General features: G+C 37.5%; 2 protein-coding genes across 2 annotated transcripts in view; both read right to left on the reverse strand.

Annotated features, from left to right (window-relative positions):
* Window positions 1-17,939, reverse strand: part of FGF13 (fibroblast growth factor 13) — a 627,264-nt gene that overhangs the window by 555,981 nt on the left and 53,344 nt on the right. The gene's annotated exons all lie outside the window — the stretch shown is intronic.
* On the reverse strand, window positions 16,548-17,230 carry LOC140692017 (small ribosomal subunit protein eS27-like). Its single transcript, XM_072956698.1, has 3 exons — window positions 17,105-17,230; window position 16,933; window positions 16,548-16,579 (listed from the first exon to the last, which is right to left on the reverse strand). Exons 1-3 carry the CDS (start codon window positions 17,228-17,230, stop codon window positions 16,548-16,550), a joined length of 159 nt encoding a protein of 52 aa, XP_072812799.1.

Below are 17,939 nucleotides of genomic sequence, written 5' to 3' on the forward strand. Positions count from 1 at the left end.
ACTGACTTAGTACAATGTCTGGTACCTAATAAGGGATCGATCAATGTTCTGTCCTATTTTTCACTCATACACTTTTCTGTGCTTAGATGTAGATCCCTAGGTTTTGTAACAGGACTCACTGATCCTGGCTTTGAACATCCAAGCACAGAGATACTCATAAAAAAGGAAAAGGAAAAACATATCAAAAGTCATCACCTCTGCTGTCAGAAACTCTGTTTAGTCTTCCACAAATTCCTCTCCATGACCCCCTCTTCCCTCAACCAACCCAAGGGCGATCACATTGCTCCTTAGCCAGGAGTCACAGTACTCTGCCTATACTTCTGAGTCAGCAGATTTGAGGGCCCATGTGGCTCAGTTAGGCTGACTATATAATTTATTGTTCAAACCTAGACACTTCGAGAGTAAAAAGGGTGCTATTAATCATTTCACAGGGACAACAAGAATAAACCAAGGCTGTCCCAACAAAACCAAGACAAAAGTAACTCTGTGCTAAATGGAACGAGAAGGAGCTTTGGTTAGATGAAGTCCTTGTGCATAGTAGGTATTTAGCAAATGATAAGTATAATTTTTGTGTACTTCTATTCCCTAATAAATCATGAGCCTCTTGGAGCAGAGAGACTAGGTTTTAATTACTCTTCCACCTCCCTAGAACCTTACTTACATGAAGCCTGGAACACAAGAGGTGCTTGTTGAACTGTCAACCAAGTGACAACTGTTACCACCTCCAGGGAAGGAGTCCCACTGGATGGAGGACAGCAAAGAGCGTAACAGTGCATGCCACCATGGACAACAGTCCCAGGAGATCAATCACAGTTTGAGGTTGCTAAGAAAGAAATGACTCACACCACGCACGTAGGGAAGAGGGGGCAGGATCAGCTTCAATGGTGAGCATCCACCCCTCGTGGCCAGCAGGTCTTGGCCCACAGGGAGACAGTCTGCACCCACCACTCTCCTGCTGCAAGCAAAGAAATAGAATTTCTCAAATTTATTCAGGGTAAACACAGCTTTGCAAATTACCCACTTTGCCCCATCCAGATGGCTGTTAGAAATGCTGGCCAAATTTATCGGGGGCATTTATTTAGGTGCCAATTTGAGTTCAAATCCCTGCTCTCTTTATTTGTGTGCAAATAAATGGAAATAGACTTTGAGAATTTGAAAGCAAAATTTTAACACTGGCTGGTATATAAACAGTCAATAGCCAAACTGTTCTCAGTGTTCACTATCTTTGTTAGCATTTTCAGATGTAAAACAGGGTTGATAAGTCCTATGTGTAATGAGCACCAAGGTCAATGCTTCCTGTACCAAGATGATGTGCAGTTCATTTAAATGCCTTCATCTGGAGCTTGAAATACTTTGATATCCTCATCAATACGTGAAGGCAACTTTAAACCCATGATAAAGTGCTAGGTTTTGCCATACTCCAATCCAAAAGATTTACCATGAAATTTGGGACCATTCTGATTGAGTTGCTAGCTAAGCACAGTTGAATAACTCAAGGAACAATACAAACCTAAAAATTTGGTTGAGCTTCCTGATGACTAACAAACATCAAATTTTACTTTCTGAGGCAGAGGCATGGAATAAAGATATCTCAAGTTGTCAACAAATGGAACTACCAAAGCAGATCCAGCCTGAACTGTGAAAGGTGCACATTTAGAGCCTCCCACACACAGCCAAGTTGGCTCTTTCGATGATGCCCATCCTCACCCAGTGAATAAACATACAGTCCTAGCCCCTCCTAGATCAATGGATATATACTATTTATTTATTCAACAAATGTTTCTTGAGTACCTACTGTATACACCGAAATAGAAACTGGCAGAAGACTCTTCTCTTAGAGGGATTACATTTTTGTGTGAGAGACACCAAACAAATAAACAAATGGGTAATTAGATATTATGATAAATGGTACAACAGGAATACTGGGAAGATATAGTAGAGAATAATGGATTTGGTGGGGGAAACATAGTCCTTTCCACCTCTTCATTATGCTTAATATGTTTTATGAATATTTTCTCCAAGCATTTGGCTTGCCTATACATTTTCTTAATGGTATCTTTCGATAAAAAAAGTCTTACTCTAATTAAGTCTACTTGACCAAGATATTTGCTTATATATCTATTTCTTTCTGTGTCCTCTATAAAAAACATTGCCTACTCCCAGACTGCAAAGATATTCACTTATGTTTCCTTCTACAAGCTTTGTAATTTAAGCATTATACTTAAATTTATGAGCCATCTTGAATTATACTCTTTGTATGGTATGAGGTAGGAGTTAAGAGAGGTTTTTTTTTTCTATATGGTTATTCAGTTGTTTCAGGACCATTTGTTGAAAAGACTTCATTTTTCCAACTGGACTACTTTGACACACTGCTAAAAATCAATTGAATGTAGAAGTTTAGGTTTAATTCTAGAATCCTTACTCTGTTGCATTGATATATTTTTCTATCTATATGGTAGTACCACACTGTTTTAATTACGGAAACTTTATAGCAATACTTGAATTCATGCATATAAGTTTACTAACTTTGTCTTTTGTTTTCAAGACTTGGCTATTTTATACCTCAACACAATAAAAGACATTATGAAAAGCCCACAGCTAACATCATAGTCAATTGGGAAAATGTGAAACCTTTCCCTCTAAGATCTGGTACAAGGCAAAGGGGCCCACACTTGTCACTTCTATTCAAAATAGTACGTGGAGTCCTAGCCAGACCAATTAAACAAGAAAAAAGAAATAAAGGCATCCAAATAGGAAAAGGGAAGTAAAATTATCTCTGTTTGAAGATAACAGAGAAATAAAATTATCTCTATTTGAAGAAAACCCTAAACATTCAATAACAACAACAACAAAAAATCTATTAGAACTAAAAATGAATTCAATAAGGTTGTAGGATACAAGATCAACATACAAAAACAGTGGTATTTTTACATACAAACAATGAACTATGTGAAAAGAAATTTAAGAAAATAATCTCATTCACAATAGCAATGAAACAAATTAAATATTTAGGTGTAAACCTAAACAAAGAGGTGAAAGAGTTGTACACCAAAAATTATAAAACATCAATAAAGAAAATTAATGGAGACACAGATAAATGGAAAGACAACCAGTGTCTGTACTACTCAAAGAGATCTATAGATTCAGTGCAAACCCTATCAAAATTCCAATGGCATTTTTCAGATTAAAAAATCCTAAAATTCATATGGAACTGCAAAAGGCTCCAAATCGCCAAAGCAATCTTGAGCAAGAACAAAGCTGGAGGCATCACAATTCCTGATTTCAAAATATATTACAAAGCAACTGTAATCAAAACAGTATGATACTGGCATAAGAAACAGACACATAGCAATGGAAGAGAACAGAGAGCCCAGAAATAAATCCACACTTTTACAGTCAACTGATCTTCAACAAGGGTGCCAAGAACACACAGCAGGAAAAGAGTCTCTTCAATAAATGATTTGGGGGGGGGGGAGGTGCCAAGATGGCAGAGTAGAGAGACTCACAGCTCGCTGTCTCTGACAAATACGCCAAGAATTTTATGTACAAACCCACTGAATCGCACAGGACACCTACTGAACTCTGGCAGAGTGTCTCTTACTTTGAAATACAGGAGGATTCTCACAAAATCTGACAAACAACAAGTTCATACTATATAGCACAGAGAACTATATTCAATGTCTTGTAGTAACTTATGGTGAAAAAGAATATGAAAATGAATATATGTATATTCATGTATGACCAAAGCATTATGCTGTACACCAGAAACTGACACAACATTGTAAACTGACCATATATATATATATATACACACACACGTATATACAGATATATATATACACATATATATATATATATAATTGATTTGGTGAAAAATGGATATTCATCTGCAGAAGAATGAAACTGGACCTGTATCTCACATCATATACAAAAGTCAACTCATAAAGAATTAAAAACTTAAACATAAGACCTGAAACTGTAAAACTATAAGAAGAAAACATAAGGAAAAAGCTTCTTCACATTTGATCTAGGCAATGATTTTTTGGATATCATCTCAAAATACGGGCAACAAAAGCATAAATAGACAAGTGGGATTACATTAAACTAAAAAGTTTTACCACAGCAAAGGTAACATCCCACAGAGTGAAGAGACAACCTACATAATGTTTGAAAATCATGTATCAAGTAAAAAAGGGGTTAATATTCAAAATATTTAAGTAAGTCATAAAATTCAAGAGCAAGAAAACAAATAACCTCACTAAAAATGGGCAAGGACCTGAACAGACATTTTTCAAAAGAAGACACTCAAATGGCCAACAGGTATATGAAAAGTTGTTCAGCATCATTAACCATCAGGGAAATGCAAATCAAAACCACAATGAGAAATCACTTCACACTTGTTAGAATGGTTATTATCAAAAAACAAAAGACAGTTAAGTGTTGGTGAGGATGTGGAGAAAAGGGAACCATTGTGCACCGTTGGTGGAAATGTAAATTGGTTCAGCCACTACAGAAAACAGGATGGAGGTTCTTCAAAAAATTAAAAATAAAAGCACCACATGATCCAGCAATCCCACTTCTGGGTATATATCCAAAGGAATTAAAATCTGTATCTCAAAGAGATACCTGCATTTCTTGTTCATTGTAGCATGATTCACAATAACCAAGATATGGAAACTACCTAACTGTCCACTGCAAGATGAATGGAGAATGAAAATGTGGTATGTACGTACCATAGAATGTCATTTAGCCTTACAAAAGAAGGAAAACCTGCCATTTACAACAACATGGATGAACCTGGAGGATAATATGCCAAGTGAAACAAGCCAGATACACAAAAACAAATATTGTATGGACCCAGCTATATGTGGAATCTACAACAGTCAAATTGATAGAAACAGAGAATAAAATGATAGTTGCCAAGAGTAAGGGCTGGAAGTGGGGAATGGGGAGATGTTGGCCAAGTAAAAAGCTTCAGTTATGCAAGATGAATAAATTATGGAGATCTAACGTACGGCAATGTGAATATAGTCAACAGTACTGTATTGTATACTTGAAATTTGCTAAGAAGGAAGATCTTAAGTGTTCTTATTATTAAAGAAAAGAAAGAGAAGAAGGAAGGGAGGGAGGGAAGAAGAAAAAGAAAGAAAAGAATGAAGAGGTTAACTATGTGAGGTAATATGTTAATCAGCTTGATTTTGGCTATTATTTCACAATATATGATGTATACCAAGATATCAAGTCATACACTTTGAATATATATAATTTTTACTAGTCAATTATAACTCAGTAAAAATGGGGGAAATTTTTAGAAACAGGTTGTTAATTTTTACAAAAGAACCTTCTAGGATATTTATTTTATTATATGAAATATAGCAATTAATTTGGGAAGAATGAACATCTTAATAATATCTAGTCTTCATCCAGCAATTTTGTGCTTTTCAGTATGGAGATCACATATGTCTGTTATTTTTTTCCTAAATCATGTTGTCTTTGATGTTACTGTAAACAGAATTGTTAGCTTAAATTTTTTCCCAAAGGTTTTGTGCCCCTATAAATATATACTATTGGTTTTTGTAAACTGAGTCATGTCAACTTGGTAGATTCACTTATTAGTTTGAATAATTATTTTGTAGAGTCCTTAGCATTTTCTACATAAACAATCACGCAAATACAGATGCTTTAAAATTTTCCTTTCCCATAAGGATGCCTTTATTTTACCTTATTGCACTTGCTAGTATCTCCAGAACAATGTTTAGTGGAAGCGGTGAGACTAGGCATCTTTGCCTAATTTTAAATTTAGGAGAAAGTGTTTGTATTTCATCGATAAATATCATGAGAACTTTATCATGCAGAGGAAGTTTCCTTCTATTTCCAGTCTGCTGAGGTTTTGTTGTTGTTGTTGTTTATCATGAACAAGTGTTGGATTTTGTCAAAATCTTCTTACTCTATTGAAATGATCATACTTTTTTCCCTTTAATCTTTTAATATATTGCTGGTTTCAACTTAATATTTTGTTAAGGACTTTGGCATCTACATACACAAAGTATATTGATTTGTCATTCTCTTCAAAGCAATCATTTTATAAGGTTTCGGTATCAAGGTTTTCCTGCTTCACAGAAAAATGTATGAAGTGTACCTCTTCTGTTTTCTAAACAGTTTATGTATGATTAGTGGCATTTCTCCTTTAAATATTTTATTCAATTCACCAGTGAAAATTCACCAGCATCAACTCAAACTCAAAAGTTATCTGATATCCTTCACTGTCAGTGCAAATTGATGCCTTCCATCCCTTAAGGTCTCTGGAAGAGAGAGCCAAAGATCCAGAATATTCATTTTAAAAGCTGTTCCAGCTGTTTTAAACAGCTGCTTGTCAATTCCTGTCTAAGATTTAAAGCAGGATGTGAAAATAAAAATAAGGGGATAAACAGATTGGTTTTGTGATGAAAATGTTCCTGTGAAGTAGTGATTTATCAGAGATCTTTCATCTCTGTCAAAAAACAAACATTTTCAAAATCACATTGGCCCATGGTAACCTAAGTGTGACCCACCACCTTTGCCGTTTACACAGATTCCATTGTTTGTGCAGTCTTGCCTCTGTATGTGGCTGAGGCTTACAATTTGCTCAAAAGGTCTCAGAGAATTTATACATCAATTAATTGTACTGCAGACTTGTTCCTTACCCGTTCCTCATTTAGTCAGAATGGCTCAGCCTTTCCAGGAGTTCTGATGCACCCAGAATTAGGTCCTGCTGATGGATTAGAATATGCTCATCAGTTCCTCTCTTCCCTGCTGGTGGGCTGTAGGAAATACTAGACACCAACTACTGCCAACACTATTGATATTACAGCTGAGTATTAGGATATAAACTTTCAAATTATACATGCCAGTTTTCACGAATAGACTTAAAATGGGATCAGTGTGATCAGGATAAATGGCAAAACCCGAGCACAAAGAATTCCGTTTCTTTTATACGGTTTGGCATCAAAATGCAGTGCCTTCAGGAACCTTTTTTTTTTTTTAACTACCATGAAGTTAATATTACAACTCACCCCACTCTCTGTGATAGCTTCCTCTGCAATTGGCTCTGGCCTGGAGTCTGGAAGTTTAGGAGTATCAGAGCAATGGCAATCATTTTTTGATGAAAGCTTCCACCTTCAACAAAACTAGCAAATTTGTTTTCCCCCTGTGAGATTTTTTCCCCCACAGGTTCTTCATAATAATTATGACAGCAGTGACTATAAAAAAGTCATATTTTAAAACACTGAAGTTTATATCTTATGTAAGATACACTAATTTCTACGTTTTTTTTTAGTGTAATTAAAACAGGTAATATAGGCATGTGGTTAAAAGAAAAAAAAGTATCACAAAAGGGCATATTTTGAAAAGTGGGTCTCCTCCCATACTAGACTTTCCAGTGGCCACAATTTCCTATTGCAATAAGGAAGAACAAATCTGACTCCATATTAGATCTGTTCCTTTGGCTCTAACCCTGTGCTTAGTCATGCTGGTTCTGCACCTTTTATAAAAGAATGTCGCCTATAGCCTGAAATATACATGATAGCCCATTATCAAGGCTCTGCCCTTAAAGTGTATAACGCTTTTCTATTCATATAGAGATAAAAAGTTGCAGAACAGAGAATAACATTTGCCTTGTTGGAAGTTTATAGGAACATCATGACCTGACCTAGGTGGACAGCTGCAAGAACAAAGAATTCCGGCATCAAGAAATTTGCACCAATCAACCACACTCTTTTAGTATAAAAGGAGCCTGAATTCTGACTTGGGGAAGATGGTTCTCCAGGACATTAGTTCTCCATCTTTTCGGTCTGCTGGCTTTCTGAACAGAGTTGTTATTCCTTGCCCCAACACCTCATCTCCTGATTTATTGGTCTGTTGTGTGGCGAGCAGAATGAGTTTGGACTTGGTAACACTATGTCTCCTTCCAGTAATCTGGCATTGATATACAAATATGTACATATGCATCCTTTTAAATCATAAGTGAGAACATACTGTACAAACTATCCTGTACCTTGTTTCTTTTCACTGAGTAACACCCAGACAAGACTTACATTATCACCTAAGTCCAATTTCCTCATCTCTTCTCTAGACTTCTGCAGTAGCATGTTTAATTGAAATTGAGATAACTGAAGATTCCATGCAGTTGTAAGAAATATAGAGAGACTGCTTGTTTGCTTTGCCCAGTTTACCCAAATGGCAACATTTTACAAAACTATAGTAAAACAGCACAACAGCACAACAAGGAAACTGACATTACTATAATCCACCAATCTTACTCCAATTTCCCCAGTTTTACTGGTTCCCATTTGTGTGTGTTGTATTTAGTTGTATACTTTCTTCCCCCTCTATATAGGTTTTGCGTCCATCACAAAAGTCAAAATACTGAACAGTTCCAACAACACGAAGACCTCTCTTGTTGCCATTTTATAACCATGCCCACTTCCCTCCTGCTGCCCCTCGCCTATCCCTAACTCCTGGCAACCATTCAACTGTCCTCCATTTCTAAAATTTTGTCATTTCAAAAATGCTTTATAAATGGAATCATGCTTTTTAAAAACTTTTTTGGGATTGGCTTTTTTTTTGGTCTGCATAATTTCCTGGGGGTTCATCCAAGTTGTTTTGTGTTTCAATAGTCTATTCCTTTCTATTGCTGAGTAGTATTTCATGGTATGGATATGCCACAGTTTCTTAAACCATTCACTTGTTTCAGGACATCTTAGTTGTACCTTATTTTTCCCTATTAAGATGCTATGAACATTTGTGCACCGGTTTTTGTGTGAATACAAACTTCCATTTCTCTGGGATAAATGACCAAGTGTGCTCTCTGTAGGCTATATGATAACTGTGTGTTTAGTTCTGAAAGATTCTGAGAAACTAGTTTCCAAAGTGGCTGTACCATTTTGCATTCACAGAGCAATGTAGGAGTGATCCAGTTTCTCCACATCCTCACTATCATTTGGTGTTGTCACTGTTTTTTATTTTAGCTATTCTGATAGATACGTAGTGATGTTTTATTTTGGTTTTAATTTGTATTTCCCTGATGGCTAATGATGTTGAACATCTTTTCATGTGCTGATTTGACATCTGTGTATCCATTTTGGTGAAATGTCTCTTCATCATGCCTCTTCATCATTTTATAATTGGATTTTTAGGGGTTTTTTACTGTTGAGCCTTGATAGCTCTTTCTATATTCTTGATACTAGTCCTTTGTCAGAAATGTTATTTACAAATATTTCCTCCCACCCCATAATCTTTCATCCTCTTCACATGGACTTTCACAGAACAAGTTTTTAATTTTGATGAGGTTATTAAAGTTTTCTGTTTTCCCTTTTATGGATCACTTTTGGTGTCAAGTCTAAGAACTCTTTACCTAGCCCTAGTTCCTAAAGATTGTCTCCTACATTTTTTTCTAAAGTTTTTATAGTATTATGTTTTACATTTAAGCCTGTGATCCATTTTGTGTTCATTTTTGTATAAAGTATGAGATTTAAGTGAAAGTGTGTGTTGTGGTTGTTTTCTGCCTGTGGATGTTCGGTTGCTCCAGCATTACCTGTTGAGAAGGCCAACCCTCCACTGAATGACTCGTGTACATTTGTTAAAAACAATTGAGCACATTTGTGAGGATCCATCTCTGGATTCTTTATTCTATTCCATTGACCAATGTGTCTATCCCTCCACCAATATACACTGTCTTGATTACTGTAGCTATAGCCTTATTAGCGGGTAGAGTCTTTCCATTTTATTCTTCGTCAATATTATCTATCCGAGAGCCTTTCCCTTTCCATACACTTGAAAACATGCACATTCTGTTGACGTTGGGTGGAATCTTCCATATATGTTAATTCAATCCTATTGGTTGATAGCATGGCTCAAATCTTTTATATCTTTGTTGATTTTCTGTGTAGTAGTTCTGTCAGTTGCTGAAAGGGGAGGTTTTAAAATTCCCAATTATAATTGTGGATTTGCCTATTTCTATTTGCAACTCCATCAGTTTTGTTTCATATGTTTTGAGACTCTGATTTGGGGAATGCACACTTTTAGGACTGTAATATCTTCCTGACTGATTGTTCCCATTATATAATGGCCCTCTTTGCAGTGATTTTTTAAAAATCAGAAGTCTGTTTTGTCACAGATATTACTATAAGCACATCTGCTTTTTCCATCATTTTATTTTCAACTTATTTATGCCATTGAATTTACTTATGACACTGAAAAATAGTGCTTAGAAGGAATTTTAAGCCACTAAATGCTTACATTAGAAATAAGCACAGGTCTCAAATCAATAAGCTAAGTTCCTACCTCAAGAAACTAGAAAAAACATTGAAGTTTTGGTAAGGGGTATATATCTGGGTCATGTTTTTTATTTATGTGTCTAATCTTTGTCTTTCAATTGCTGTATTTACATCCTTTATATTTCATGTAATTATGGATATATTAGCACTTGAATTTCTTGTTTTATTCATTTAGTCCCTCTGGTTCCCATTCCTCTGTTCCTTTTCTTGCCTTCCTATGGGCTGCTTAGACATTTTTTTACTGTCCCATCTTGATTCATTTACAGTGTTTTAGAGTCTCTTTATGTTAGTGTTCATAGTAGTTGCTTGGTGTATTACAATGTAAATCTGTGCCTTTTAACAGTTTACTGGTATCAACTTTTTTACCATTTCAAGTGGGGAAACCTCACTTCCAGTTAGGTCTCTTTACACTCCCCACTTTTAAATACCATTGTTTTGAGTATTAGATGGTGTTAGATTTGATTTAATCACTAATAATGATTCATAACACTCATGAGGAAATGGGTAATTTATTATATGTACCAATATTTCTGCTCTTTCCATTGTTCCTTCTTCCTTCCTGATGCTACAAATTTCATTCTTTTACCATTACCTTCCTGTTTGAATAAATTCCTTTAGCCAATATTTAATGGTATGTCTGCTGGTGAAAAATTCTTTTAGTTTTCCTGTGCCTATAAATGCTTTTATTTTCTCTTCATTCCTGAAGGATAGTTTCATCTGATATAGAATTTGAACTTGCTGTTGACAATTCTTTCAGCATTTGAAAAATGCTGTGTCACTCCTGGCCTCTGTGTTTTCAAATGAGAAATACATTTCTGAATTGGTGTGCCCTTATAGGTAACATGTCACTTCTCTCAGCTTGCTTTGGAGATTTTTTTTCTTTGTCTTTTATTTTTCAAATGTTTAATTATGATGTGTCTTAGCATCTTTCTTTGGTTTTCTTATTTATGGTTCACTCAGTTTCTTGGGTCTGTAGCTTTGTGTCTTTTGCCAAGTTAGAACTTTATTATTCCTTCAAACACTCTTTCAGCCTATCTCTTATCCTTCTGAGGCACTGATTATGCAAATATCAGAATATTTTATTATGCCATAGGTCCCTTAAGCTCTGTTTCCTTTCAGTCTATTTTCTCTGTTGCTCAAAATGGGTGGCTTCTAGGATTCTGTCCTCAAGTTTATGTCCTCTGTCACCTCCAGTCTACTATTAAGCCTGTTCAGCAAGTTATTTATTTCAGTTGTTATAATTTTCAGTTCTATAATTTCCATTGGGTTCTTTTTTATGACTTCTATTTTTTGTGCTGAGATTTTCTTTTTTTTTTTCATTTGTTTCAAGAGAATCCGTAATTGATTGCAGAAGCATTTTTATGATAGCTGCTTTGAAATCCTTGTCAGATAATTCCAACATCTGATTCATCTCTGTGTTGGCATCAGTGGATTGTTTTTCCTCATTCAAGTTGTACTTTTTCTGGTTCTTGTTATGATGGGTGGTTTTCAAGTTATCTTGGACATTTTGTTCATTATTTTAGGATGCTAAGAACTATGTGATTCTTTTATTTCAGCAGGCATTCACCCTGTTTTAGTTTTGCATGCAGGTCTTGACCTAATTTTGTGGGTGGTGGTTCCAATGGCAGTTTGTTTTCAGAGACTTTGTAGTATTTTTTTGGTCTGCTTCATTTATTTGGTTCACTGGGGCTCCCTGTGTTTCCTGCTACTGATGACTGGTGGTGTGGGGAAAGAGGTATCATAAGGTGTTCTCCATGGGGGAGAGAAGGGTGTGTTGAGATCTCCTTATTGATGCCCCTGTCGATGAAAATAATCAACAAACAATCAATAGTAAGAATAGAAAGGAGTTTTATTTGAGCCAAATTGAGAATTAGCCCAGAAGCCTGCTTCCCAGCTTACTCTGAGAAACTGCTCTGGAGAAACAGAGTTTTCAGCACAGCTTCATATCTTGTCAGAACAAAGGACATTAAACAAGTCAGGATTACTTTCTTCAAGGTTTGAAAAAAAAAAATACAGACCAGCACGTGTATGTACAACATGTACAGTGTGGTCTTGGCACCTGGGAAGGGAGTCTTATCATCAAAGGAGGATCAGCACTGGCATCCCAGGAAGAGGGGCATTTAATCTTTATTTTTAACATGGATATTCTTTACTTCTGGTCCATGTGCCCTTTTCTTTATTAATTAAAGCAGATGTACAAGGTATGTTTGATAGGCCACAAAAAGGCTATTTTAATTAGCATAAAATTCAAGTTAACTCATGTAAAAGCCAGAATGACTTCCCTATATCTCAATATGTGAACATTTCTTTTATCACCCCCAACTGCTCTGGTGTCTCTGGGTAGGGAGAATACATTTTTAACTATGAAGATAAAGAGGTTTCCAAGATCTGGCCATCTGTTGTTGACTGGGTTCGTTTTCCACTTCCTCCCGCCTGCTCTGGTGTCTGTCAGCAGGAGAGGAGAGTCTCTGGGGCATTAGGATAAAGGTTCCCTGACTGGGCCTCTATCAGTACTTATAAAAGTGTTTATTTTAGTTTTAACACTTCAATTGATGTATAATTTACGTAATACAAAAATTATCTGTTATAAGCATTAAAAAAATGACATTTTGTAAAGTTATAGAGTTTTAGAACGTTTCCATCACCCCAAACAGTTTGCTCCTTTATGTCTACAATTAATCCACATTCCCACCTCCAGCCCTCGACAACCACTGATTTGCTTCAGGTCTCTGTAAATACGTCTTGGCATTTTAATAAAAGGAATCATACAAAATGTAGGGGGTTTTGTGCATGGCTTCTTCCGCTTATCACAATGTTTTTCAGGCTCAGCTATGTTGCTGCATATACCAACTGCTCATTCTTTTTAATTGCAAATAATAGTGCACTGAACAGACATGCCACGTTTTATGTACTATGTATGTGTTGATGGTCATTTGGATTATTTTCAGTTTCTGGGCATTATGAATAATGTTGGTATGAACATTTGAACACATATGTTTGTGTGGGCACATGTTTTCATGTGTCTCTGGCATATTTCTAGGCATGAATTGCAGAGTCACATGTTAAGAAATTGATGAGCTGATTCTAAAGGGATCACACCATTTTCACATCCTCACCACCAAGTATGAGGATTCCAGTTTCTCTGTTTGATGAGTTATTTCTATCATACCATATTTTAATCATTTAAACATCATTTAAGTTCTTTGAACATATTTATAACCGTGGCTTTGAAGTCTTTTGTGCTAAATCCTACATCTTAGCCAACTCAGAGTCAGCCTGTTTAACTGCTTTTTTCCTGAGTACAGGTCACACTTTGCCGTTTCTTTGAATGTCATAATTTTTTGTCAAAAACTGGAAATTTTCAACAAAATTGTAGGAACTCCAGGGATTGTTGTTGACTGTGTTTTGTTAGGTAGGTAGGTAGGTAGGTAGGTAATGGACTTTCTATATTCATTGTGTAAAGCCTGTTGTCTCTAAAGCATGTAGTCACTAATGTCTTTGCTCAGGTTAAAAAAAGTTGTTTTCAGTTTTGAGGCCTGTCTTCTTAGGGTCAGCATATCTTTGTAAGCAGCCAATGACTGGTTAGAGGTTGTGCTCAGAATCCATGAGTCTGAAAGTCTTCCATTTCTTGCTGATGCATCTCCATGCGGGTTGAAAGTTACCTCAAAGTTCAGACAGTTCACAAGTATGTCCCAGCTTCTACTGGCTACCAGGCCCTCTCATGCCTCCTCTGTCCCAGGCAAGGCCTCACATTTAATCAGGGACTTAAGGAGAGCGAGGACTCTCTCTGCTCTCTTGGCCTTCACGCAGCTCTGTGCATGTGCACAGCCTTCTAGACTGCCAGATACAAGGGAGCTTATCAAGGCTCACCATGGTTGTCCCATTTCCCAGACTGTCCAGTTAAGTTAAAGGCTAGTCTGTCAATCTGTTGCTTGCTGACCAGGATCGTATCAGGCAAGCTGTGATGCTGTCCTTCCCCCATTCATTTGTCACCAAGATCACCCCTGTTTCCTACAATTCCCAGGAACATGAGGTTTCTCTACTGTCCCCTGGGCCAATGTAGCCACCTCTGGCAGCGAAATTGTTGGTTTTACAGCTGATAGATGGAGGGGAGACAGAAGCAGCCCCAGACTATAAAAATGTCAAATTCCTATGGTTCTGACCTGAGGTTCAATAGTTTTTCTTAAATAAACAATTCTCAATGTATTATATGCCCTTTGTCGACTTCCACGGTCCAGAGATGGGTGTCTTGTCAGTTTGGGCCAGGTCTATAATTGCTTTTAGGTAAGAATATTTGCCGATCTCCTCCGACTATAACTCACTATAGCCTTTAATGCTTCTCCTTGCTGTCCTTTTTTTTTTTTTTAATTGAGGCCTAGTTGATTTATAGTGTGTTGGTTTCTGGTGTATGGCATAGTGATTCAGTTATATATATATATTTATATGTATATATATATATAAATACATATATCTTCTTTTTCATTATAGGTTATTACAAGGTACTGAATACAGTTCCCTGTGCTATACAGTAGGTCCATGTTGTTTATCTATTCTACGTATAGTAGTGTATATCTGCAAATCCCTTGCTGCCTTTCTTGCACTGCTACATTTCAATCCTCAGGAAGCAGCCAGATCATAACCCTTCCCTAGTTAAGACACATCACAGGTGTCCCAGCACACTAAAAATAAAACCCCAACTCCTTAATGTGGCCTACACAGTCCTATATCTGACCCCTGCTAGTCCCTCCAATCTCCTCCTCTCCTCTCACTGCCGCCACCCAGTCAGTCCACTGCACCTGAGCCTCAGTTCCCTTCTCTCCATCCAGTAACATACGTGCTCTCCCCTGCTCTGTGTGCTCGTACTTGCCGTTCCCCTGCCTGAAATGCAGAGCGACTGACTACTTCTCGTCCCTTAGACCTCACCTCCTTGGAGAGAGAGGCCCTCCCAGTCCACCCAAGCTGAAACACCCCCTCCAATCCTAGAGCTCCATTTCACTCTGCTCGCTGCACTCACTGTAGGCAGAACTGACAGCACTGGGGCCAGTTTATTGTCCATGACGAAACTTCCCGCTTCAGGCTCCATGAGGGCAGTGCATTCGTATTCCTTAGCACCTAGCACGGTGGCTGAAACACAATAGGTGACTGGTGGGGACTTTTAATATATAAATAAATTTAAAAATATGTTGTATATCTTTCCATATTTGTTACCATTTTTGTAATGGCTGCATATTTTCCCATTGTAAAATATACTATCATTCATTTCCTCAAACATCTTATCATTGTAAGAACTCAGTGTCAAATAAGAGTTCCAGGAATGGACCTTGGAATCACAGACTTGGGTTCAAACCCTGGATTAACTACTTACATCCTATGTAGTTTGATACCGGTCCTTAATCTCTCTGTGCCTAACCCAGTTTCCTATCTGAAATAATAGTGTCTGCCTCACAGAGTTGCAGTGAGTATTAAATAACAGAATGTAAGAGGCTCGGGATCAGGCCATGCTCCTAGGAAATGGAAGTGAAATTGCTTTATTCTGCTTTTACCTGAAGTGGCAAAGTTGCTGCCCAGTGCTTTCCCTTTCCGGGCAGTCCTTTACCATTAGGACAGAACGCAGCCCAAAGAGACTAACTGACCCTCTCTCTTCTTCCTCATTTGACCTCCCCTTTGCACAGACTCTGATGGAGTTTGGGGCCCCTGCACTCTATCTGTGAGCAATGGCAAATGCCGGGTGAAGAGGGTGAGGCTAAGGACGCACCCAAGCCCATCAGCTGAATACGCGGCAAAACGGAGACTGAAAAGTACCTTCAGCTCCTCCTGCCGGAACCAGAGGATTGGGGAACTCTTGGGACCCCAGAAAATCATGAAATAAAGTGAGAGGAAGTGGTCTGACTGTAAACTGTCCATGTTTAAAGTCAACCACACTCCAGCTACCACTGTCACTTGTGTCTCTGATAGTTATAACCTTGGTCTTAAATTGGGGAAAATGTGAAGCAACAGTGGACTCGCTCACTTACCAGGAAAAAAAGAAGCATGTTCTCTGGACTCTGAAAATGTCTATTCTTGGGTTCTGCCCATAATGAAAACTTTATTGAAAAACTGACACCAAATAGGAGATCACTGTTGTATATGTGACAAAATTAAACATAATTACATTATCTTGATAGAGTAACTAAAATTACCAAACTGATAAGGCTTTCTGCAATATAACCGAGATTCAAGAAGTCATGGTGATCATCAGTGTTGCTTTCTTCTAAATGAACACCCTTCTGTTGTTACTGAGTCCAAACTCATTCTGCTTGTCTCACAACAGGCCAATAAATCAGGAGATGAGGTGCTGGGGCAAGGAATAACAACTCTATTCAGAAAGCCAGCAGACTGAGAAGATGGGGGAGTGATGTCCTAGAGAACCATCTTCCCCAAGTGAGAATTCAGGTTCCTTTTATACTAAAAAGGGGAGGGGGTGTGGTTGGTTGTTGCAAACTTCTTGGTGTCAGAATCCTTTGTTCTCACAGTTGTGCACCTAGGTCAGGTCATGGTGTCCCTGTAAACCTCCAACAAGACATATGTTATTTTCTATTCTACAACTTTTTATCTCTATATGAATGGAAAAGTGTTATACCCTTAAAGGTCAGAGCCTTGAGAATGGGCAATCCTGTGTATTTCAGGCTCTAGGCAACATCCTTTTACAAAAGGTGCAGAACCAGCATGACTAAGCACAGGAAACTGAGCACAGGGTTAGAGCCAAATGAAGAGATCTAATATGGAGTCAGATGTGTTCTTCCCTACTACACTGTGAGCCTGGTCTTTCCTTCTGTGGGTTGGCACAACTCTGCTGAACAACTGACACAAAGAACTACTGTCTGAGCACAGCTGAAAATCATGGCAATCTTGTAGCAACCTGGACCTTTTACATCCATAAAATAAGAATCTGGACTCTGAACTAGCCATTTCTTTTTATGTTTTTCCCTTTCCTCTTCCAAGGATTAATATAGTAAAGCTCTAGCCACAGATATGTTGATTCTTTTGCAAGCCCAGCCCATCCATATCTCTCACTTACATTCTAAATATATGTTTCATATCCAGATGGGAGGAGGGATGAAAGGGATAGAGACAAAGAAATGTTTATTTGATTTACATCTTATCTTGCAGAAAATTGACACTGCTGGAAAATGAAATTCTATACCTCAGGTTTATCTTAACCAAAATCTTAGAAAAAACAGAAAACAGAGGTCTATTTTATATGTGGTAATATTGTTCATAGAAGGTTAACTCCAGATAACAAAATCTTAATAAATCTGGCTTGCTGTCATGTAACCCAGATGTGGTAGGGTCTCTCCTTTTTGACAGAAAAGGCATCCTTGCCAACCTAGGGCAGCACCAGGGGACTCAGTTTGATTGTGTATTGTACCTTTGTGATGTCTTCTCCTGCAGGTCATAGAGGCTCCCTCTAACAGTCCAATTGTCAGGGGGCTGCCTTTCCAGCTCCATCTTATTCTGGGCAATATCAACACAAACTGTACCATTTACAGACCTATGACATCCCTTCCCTCCAACCTCAGCACAGCACACTCCAAATTACAAGGGGAGAAAAAAAAATTCTTTACTGAAGAGGGAAAGAAAGCCAGA

The sequence above is a fragment of the Vicugna pacos genome, chromosome X, assembly GCF_048564905.1.
Source record: "Vicugna pacos chromosome X, VicPac4, whole genome shotgun sequence".
Classification (NCBI taxonomy): Eukaryota; Metazoa; Chordata; class Mammalia; order Artiodactyla; family Camelidae; genus Vicugna; species Vicugna pacos.

Excerpts from the sequence above, each read along its gene's own strand:
- LOC140692017 (XM_072956698.1), bottom strand. The coding sequence starts at position 17,230 with ATGGATGTAAAAGGTCCAGGTTGCTACAAGATTGCCATGATTTTCAGC.